The 8,632-nt window shown below is 40.7% G+C and overlaps 2 protein-coding genes across 2 annotated transcripts in view; one reads left to right on the plus strand and one right to left on the minus strand.

Moving 5' to 3' along the window:
- exd1 (exonuclease 3'-5' domain containing 1) overlaps positions 1-2,062 on the plus strand; it is an 18,982-nt gene extending 16,920 nt beyond the window's left edge. Inside the window, exon 11 of the mRNA XM_016566982.1 lies at positions 1,663-2,062. Coding sequence (XP_016422468.1) covers positions 1,663-1,803 — 141 coding nt within the window. The 3' untranslated portion in view covers positions 1,804-2,062. The remainder of the gene's footprint in view (positions 1-1,662) is intronic.
- Positions 2,063-7,849: 5,787 nt separating this feature from the next.
- Positions 7,850-8,632, minus strand: part of LOC107751298 (ankyrin repeat and SOCS box protein 2-like) — a 14,862-nt gene continuing 14,079 nt past the window's right edge. Inside the window, exon 8 of the mRNA XM_016566980.1 lies at positions 7,850-8,201. Coding sequence (XP_016422466.1) covers positions 8,068-8,201 — 134 coding nt within the window. The 3' untranslated portion in view covers positions 7,850-8,067. The remainder of the gene's footprint in view (positions 8,202-8,632) is intronic.

Raw genomic sequence — 8,632 nt, forward strand, 5'->3', positions numbered from 1 at the left:
GTGCCCATGCTCCTGAATGCGGGCCCCGGGGCCGGTCCAGTAAAATATGCGAGACGCAGGTTGCGTGCTGATATCGCCTCGCTCGCAGCCTTGAGTCGCTCGAGCCCTATAAATAAACCGCAATTAATCATCAGCCGAGAGGAAGCCACCATCCTCTGCTCCGGCCCATGTATGAGGACTGAATCCTTTCTCTGTGTTGAGCTGATGTGGTCGTCTTACACAAGCATAAATGACGTCCAGTCAGCGCTGAGTCACCAGTGAGTTACTGCATGTTATGAGGGATGTTGCAGGTTCTGGAGCAGCGTCTCTTCACCAAGCCTTTCTCAGTATGATGAACCTGCTGCTGCTACACAGGCTACATCTGCCTTTGTTGCCTTGATTTTTTTCAGTTAACTGTTCAATCTGCTTTCATTTTTGGTAGAGTGTGCAGACTTTTTTCAAGTATTTTACGCCTACATTAACTCTTTCCTCGCCAAACACGGAATTTCCCGTTATTCGTGAGACAACGCTTACCCGCCAAACACAGAATATTCCTGGTTTCCGTGTTCTCGCTGTTATACGCTAGGGGGCGCTATTATGCATCTCCTGAATGAGTCTAGAATCACTCGATCAAAAACACAGACCAGGAAGACGCAGAAACCAGCGATCTCATATGGAAGCTTATGCATATGAAAAATAATGCAATCATCAACACTAACCGCATATACATGAAAACTGCCTAATGTTAGCGAGTGAAATGTGGATCCAGAAACAGCTGTGAAGCTTTGGGAGCGCTGATGGAAGCCATCTACTGCATCTTAGCTTTGATAATATTACTGAATATGATCCAGATGTAGTATTTGATAAAAATTCGATTTTCTCAGCTTTTTGCTCAAAATGTAGTTAGGTTTCATAAAAAAAGCAACATTCAAGTGTTGATTAAAAGAAACAATGCTTGAAGCTAGAATAAAACAGGTTTTTTAGTTTGAAAGTGGAGGGTCTGATCTTTATTTTGATGTATTGCATGTTCAGATATTCATACAACAAAATATTCTGGGGGCCATGAAATTTTAGTGAAAGTCAGCAAAAACGCTGGCGGGGAAAGAGTTAACAATATAACAGAGCAGCTGTGTTTTACTCCATAGAAACATTTCCCTCAGACTCACTGGAAATACTAACATGTGCTCCAACTTTAGACTGAGTTTCTGATTCCTCGTATTTAATATTATACGGAAGTGGTTTCCTCTTGAGCGTGGATGTTGTGTGAGTGATGTGGCGGTCAGTGAGTGGTGACGTGACTCTGAGCTGTGTAATACTGTGGTGTTGTGTCAGAGAGAAGGGACGCTGTGTAATACTGTGGTGTCGTGTCAGAGAGAAGGGACGCGGTGTAATACTGTGGTGTCGTGTCAGAGTGAAGGGACGCGGTGTAATACTGTGGTGTCGTGTCAGAGAGAAGGGACGCTGTGTAATACTGTGGTGTCGTGTCAGAGAGAAGGGACGCGGTGTAATACTGTGGTGTTGTGTCAGAGTGAAGGGACGCTGTGTAATACTGTGGTGTTGTGTCAGAGAGAAGGGACGCTGTGTAATACTGTGGTGTTGTGTCAGAGTGAAGGGACGCGGTGTAATACTGTGGTGTTGTGTCAGAGTGAAGGGACGCTGTGTAATACTGTGGTGTTGTGTCAGAGAGAAGGGACGCTCCCTGCAGAAGTGGAGGAGCTGCTGTGTGTGCTGCAGGAGCGGAGGAACTGGGCGGCTCGACGATACTCTCTGACCGACGCCGGCCTGCTGAGACGCTCCAGCTTCAACACTCACACCCACATCTGATCAAACCCTGTCCATACAGCAGCCAGTTAAGCTGCAAAAACCTGTGAACTCTGTTCAGTCTGATGTAGTTGAGCGCATTTGTCATATTGTTAGTCAAAAGAAGACAGAATTTTTGTTTGTGTGCAGTTTGTTGGACCTCACAGGCACTGTTTCTTTGCTCTGCTGTAACGTGTGAAGAGTATTTCTGTATCACATGTAAAGCTGTTGATGCTGCTGGTTTGTGAAGCATTAAAAAGCCTGTTTTTGCTCCGTCTTCGTTCATTGTGTGAGTATAATTTGAGTACTTTTCACGCCCCTGATAGAGTCATTATTCACGTCAAGTTTTGTTCTCGTTCGATACTCTTTTAAACCCCAGCTAATCAAAGATGACGGGGGCAAGAAACCCAAACTCCATGAGACAGAAATGCAGAAGAACACGCTGGGAGAACACCGTGAGAGTTATGATGTAGTTTCCCTAGTGAGAAATAAATATACGTGAATGTATTTGAAATGCATTTATTTCATGCTAAGTATACTACAAATACATTTTTATATTTATGTATTTAATAAAATGTCCTGCAATTGTACTTTTGGTGTACTAAACTACTATACTTAAAGTCTGCTAAATTGGAACAACTAATTTAGTTCTAAAAGCACTTTAGTTGTGCACAAGTACAATTAAACATATACTTAAATATATTAGGTTGTGCTAAAGTGGAGCTATTGCAAGTATACTTCAGGTACACTTTAAATAATTTACATTTAAAGTCTGATATTATTCAAAGATCATACAATCCTCATCAAAAGTGGCATTAAAACACATTTTAGACTTAATATTAAGAAAAGTGCATTGTGCACAAGTAGTATGCAAGTAAAGTTTAATTATATATTTTTTTATATCAGTAAGTCTTAAGTATAGTTCAAATCTATTAAAATATTTACTGACAGATAACTCCTTATGGAATGAAAGTATTTTAAATATATAATTTATTTACTAGGGCTGAAAGCTGGAGCAAGCCTGCAGGAGCACAGTATATCAGGCTGTTTGCTGTGAAATGATCTGATGTGGCTGTTGTCAGTGCATCTGCCTGCTCTTCTTCCTCAGGCCTTTATTCATCCACACACACTTCAGAAGAGCAGAGCTGCGGTCTCAGATGAGGAGCGTTAGAGGAAGACCTTCAGCGAAGCACAGCTCCTGCAGCCTTCAAACACACCATCACTTCCCCGTCACTGAACATCTAAAATATATATTTCTTACCATTTCTAACCTATAAATAATTCAACATAATGGAAAGAGGAAGAAGAAGATGATGAAGAGGAAGATGAAGAAGAGGAAGGTGATGATGATGATGAAGAGGAGGAAGATGAAGAGGAGGCGTCTCGACGGGACGGATAGGAAGCCCTGCTCTCTCTTCTCAATGAGGGACGTAGATCAATTATCGTTTCACAATCCCTTTCTGCTGTCCCCTGCGGAGCCGCTGCTTTCTGCGGGATGGTCCTGCTCCTGGCGCTGGTCTCCGGTAGGGTCCAAACCTTGGCAGGGTGACAGTATTCGAGTGAGCAAACTCCTGCTATTGTCCTCCAGCCAGAGGGAGCCATGGAGACCCACTAATATGACACAGGAAAGTGTTTGCTGATGGCAGTTCTGTGGGCTTTGTCTAACTCTTTCTCTTTCACGACGACTCGATTTAAGTCTCCGAATGTTTGACTACAAATGTGAGCGTGCTCTCCGGCTCCTCCGCGAGGTTTGAATGAGTAATTCAGCTTTTGTGTGGCTCGATTGAGGGGGCAAACAGAAAGAAGATTATTCAGCGCTCAAGCCCCCTTTCATGGTTATGCGCACATCTCCTGCTCCTCCGGAGAAACAGCGAGAACAGCCCGCGGGAGCACCGGTTATACCGAGCAAACCCCGCCTCCGCTCGCGGTTCCTCGGGGATTTCCATGACAACAGTCTGGGGTGCCAAAGAATGCGACACCGGGGTGTGTGCGGCGCGTTGTGAGGTCGCTGATTGGCTCAGGAGTAGGGATGGGCGATACCACTTATTTTGTTTTCGATACGATACCGATATTTTTCAAGGCAGCATCATCGATATCGATACCGATTCGATACTTCTGAACTAAACTTTTAAATTATGAAATTTATGAAATTATTAAATTACTAAGAGTAAAATGGGTAATGATAAGCACTTAACTTTGTTTAAAACGCATTTTAACATTCAATACGCCTTAATTGTAACTTATTAGGTTATATTTTTGTTTACACATGGTTCAAATATGTTTTTTGTTTACACGTGATTCAAATATACAAATACTACAGTTGAACTACGGTCACTTTAGTAAAACCATGGTTCATTTTCAAAAAAACACCTTAGTATCGATATTTTTTGTTTGAATATCGATACTTTGGATCGATACGCCCATCCCTACTGAGGAGAGCACCGTAACTACACGAGTCTGCAGTCACTGCATGCGCTGCTCTGAGTGCCGGGGCTATTACAGAGGCCTGGGGCCTCGTTTATAAAATGTGAGTACGCACAGATTTGATCTTAGAGTGTGCGTACGCTAAAATCCACGGCAACGTTCATATTTATAAAATCAGTCTTTGACGTGGAAAAGTACTTAATGTTACCGTCAGGTCAGGGTCTGAGCAGGTGTACGCACTTCTCCTTGTGGCAAAGTCGGAGTACTGCAGCTATTTGAACATCTAAGCTGCAATAATAATAAAAGCGGTGTACGTGCAAGCACCGAATTCATCATAAACAATAAATATGCAAGAGATTAATGCAGTGTAGTCCGATTTTTTATTAACGTGAGTTTTTGCGAGATTAAACTGACCTTTTTAGTAGCCTAATGTTGAGAGTTCTTTACTCGCTTTCTGTAGCTACACAGTTTATTCCATGTTGTTATTTTATTTTATTTTACAAGAGAACTTGCTAAGTCTTGATTTACTACTAATGTGTAAAATAGAAAAAAAGAATAGGCATATGTCGTGCAATAACGGTTTTAATATATTCTATTCAATAACATTGTTAACGGTTTTTATTTATAACATCTGCTGCTTTGCTTCTGTGAAAATTAGAGACATCAGCCTTAAACTTTTTTTGCATTTACATCAGTTATACTTGTATAAAATACACTATATATTAGGGCTGCCCCCTAATAGTCGACTAATCGTTAGTCGACCAGAAGAGACTTGGTCGACCAAAATTTTAGTCGCTTAGTTTGAAGAAAGAAAAAAAAAACACATTGGCAAAGTCATGCAGATCGTTAACGGCTGATCTATGGTAATACAGTAGTCTACATCCGGCAGGACATCCAAACGCTCGCCTATCAATCCACCATGAGAAATGTGCGCTATATTCAAGTGTCTGTGCGGAAGCTGAACATAGCGCTCACTGCAGGACAGATGGAGGCGCCGGTGCGCTCACTTGCCTTAAAATAGGCTGTAATGTTTGGTCATACAGATAAGAGTAATACATCTTTCAAATCTGTAAAGACTCTGTTTATTTATGTGCACTCACAATAACAACAAAACGTGCTTTTGTAAAATAATGAAAGCAAACATGATGAGCTTTCTGCCATCTCGGTCTGTGAACTCGAGCACGAAACTCCATGTAGGCTATATCTTTGCCTTACAGACATTAAAATATATCTATAGAGAGTGAAATGTCTACTTTAAATTGAACCAATTCAAATGGAAAACAAATATTCTCAGATTATGTAATCCGTGAGAAACATGCACACGGGCGCTTCACTACTGCGGAGATGACGAGTCCGTGTCGCAGACTTCATCTCTTAAACCAAAACAAAGAAAGCACTTGTTTATCAGTGAATTATTAAAATGTTAATGCAGCCTCCTTTCTGTTTTTCCCTGACACGTTCATAATCATAGCTTCTGCGGTGCGCTGTAGCAAGCTTTATGCGTGTGCTTGAGCGCTTATTAGGCGTTGTAGGCAATTAAAGGCTCATTATAAAGATTTAAATGGTTTATTATTAAACGTGCGATTAGTAGCCTAATGCTTAAAATGAACGACTACTAGTCGACCAGAAAAATCCTTAGGTGAGGGCAGCCCTACTATATATTTTTGTGTCAGTACATTAATGGCACATTTGAGCAGCATTAGTAAACTGTGTAAATATAAAGACATGCCAAATCACATGCAGGTTTTTCAGACCGGAGACCATAGTCGTGTTATAATTTATTTTGTTATGATATGAATCGTCCAATTTTTCTTTCAATAATGTTTTTTTAAGTTTTGCAAGAATGTCGTGATAAACTTTTTATTAGTTGTCATAGCAACTGATTTTACAAGAAGGATGGCTCACTTTTTATAAGATGACTGAATTTTACTTGAATTCGTAGTTTATTCTTACTTTTGGAAACCTACTACTACTACTACTGTTTCTAGAAGTAGTAATTTTGATAATAGTCAATAGAATAAATATAACCACACACACATTGTTTGTCCTATAAACGTCACATCCGGAAGAGAGGCGGACGCATGTGTTTCTGTGCGCAGGTTCGTTTTCTCTGAATCGCGTTTACGCACTTTTGAGAAATGATCGTAGAGCAAATTTAGGACGGTTTATACGCAACATTTTATAAATGAGGCCCCAGATCAGACCGGAGACCATAGTCGTGTTATAATTTATTTTGTTATGATATGAATCGTCCAATTTTTCTTTCAATAATGTTTTTTTAAGTTTTGCAAGAATGTCTGATAAACTTTTTATTAGTTGTCATAGCAACTGATTTTACAAGAAGGATGGCTCACTTTTTATAAGATGACTGAATTTTACTTGAATTCGTAGTTTATTCTTACTTTTGGAAACCTACTACTACTACTACTGTTTCTAGAAGTAGTAATTTTGATAATAGTCAATAGAATAAATATAACCACACACACATTGTTTGTCCACAGAATAATTACACATTATTAAATAAAAAGCGTCCCGCAGGAACCTCTAGCTCCAGCAGGACCTCAGTTTCAGACTCAGTACAGTTTTTTCTCTTTGTGCTCGTCATTCTCAAGCACAGAAAGTCTGATATCGGCGTGTGCTCTTTTATATGGTAATGATATTAATTAGGGGGCGTTGCCAAGGCGGAGATCTGACAGCAGTCAGCTGCGCACAATTTCAAGATCATTTGTGATTTATAAACGTCACATCCGGAAGAGAAGCGGACGCATGTGTTTCTGTGCGCAGGTTCGTTTTCTCTGAATCGCGTTTACGCACTTTTGAGAAATGATCGTAGAGCAAATTTAGGACGGTTTATACGCAACATTTTATAAATGAGGCCCCAGATGCGCTCCTGGGTTCATCATCGCGGCGGTTTTGCTCCAGGGCTGTACAGGACTGAAGATGTGCTGCTGAGGAGCGAGTGAGCGCGATGGCGAGGTGAAGATGCTCCTGAACTTCGTCAATCTGGCGTCGAGCGACATCAAGGCGGCGCTGGATCGATCCGTGGACCACCGCAAATACCGCTTCTCGCACCGCTGCGCCAAGGTCTGGAGTGTGTCCTAAACTCCAGGAACACTGGTGTCTCATAAATCAATCAAATCTGTGTGTGTGTGTGAAAATATTCAGATGTAACCCCCTTTGAAATCATTAACATTCTCAGAAGTAACTGTAATTTAATGACACATTTTTTTCTCAGTAACTGTAACAGATTACAGTTACATTTGTTTTGTAATTAAATTACGTAATTCCGTTACATGTAACTAGTTACTCCCAGCGCTGGTTTTAACCCGTTACTGACACGAATCTGAGCAGGTTTAATGATCACTCGACTTTAAGCACTTAAAGTGCAGCTGTAGCAGGAATGAAACACGCGTGTAGTGATTCTTATGGACTTGAGTGAAACTGCAGATATTAAAACAGCATTTGGCAGCAGTGCTTGTGTGACTGCGGCTCAACAGAGTCAAGAATCATTTCTCTCCTCCAGCTCAAACATCCCAGAAACAGCATGATTTCACAGCCATGCAGATGATTTATTATTTAGAGTTAGAGATGCTGTCACACTAAAAACCTGATCGTAATCCAGAGCGTGTGCTAAATGAGCGGATTAAATCTGGTAATAATTCACTATTTTGCACTGTCTGTTAATGAAAGGAATGACAGCTTTTCAAGAGCTCAGACACTCGAAGCCTGGGAGCAGGTTTATTCTGTGAACACCACCATCATATCAGTATTTTCAGATCATCTACATGAAACTGTGTGTCAAGCACATCAAGATCAATTAAAAGTGATATAAATACACAGTGGACAGGAGTGGTCAGTGTTGTGCTAAAGGCCCCTGGAGCTCAGGTACCTCAGCATGGGGCCCGGCAGCGGCAGGGACTCCACACATCTCAGTCTCTGCGGCCCCAGCTGCTCTCGGATCCTCAGCCCACAGAGATGCGTCAGGCCTCGAGGAGACGCTGTCGAGACAGAGACAGAAGCAGAAGAACACACTGTTCAATCACGCTTCACGCGCACACAAGGGACTCTGCAGGACTGACAAGCTCATAAAAGCCAAACAGATATTATGAAAAGTAAATTAACAAGTTCCTAAATTTAAAAAAAAAATCCTCATTTGAAATCCAAAGTTGAAACACTGAAATTATCTTTGGTGTAAAAATAAAGCATGAAAGACCAACAACATTTATATTATACACGACCAGTCAGAAGTGTTTGAACAGTAAGATTTTTAATGTTTTTAAAGAAGTCTCTTCTGCTCACCAAGCCTGCATTTATTTGATCCAAAATACAGCAAAAGCAGTAAAATTATGAAATATTTTTACTGTTTAAAATAACTTTTCTATTTGAATATATTTTAAAATGTAATTTATTCCTGTGATTTCAAAGCTGA

This window comes from Sinocyclocheilus rhinocerous, unplaced genomic scaffold, assembly GCF_001515625.1.
Source record: "Sinocyclocheilus rhinocerous isolate Xijiao unplaced genomic scaffold, SAMN03320098_v1.1 scaffold1884, whole genome shotgun sequence".
NCBI classification, from domain to species: domain Eukaryota; kingdom Metazoa; phylum Chordata; class Actinopteri; order Cypriniformes; family Cyprinidae; genus Sinocyclocheilus; species Sinocyclocheilus rhinocerous.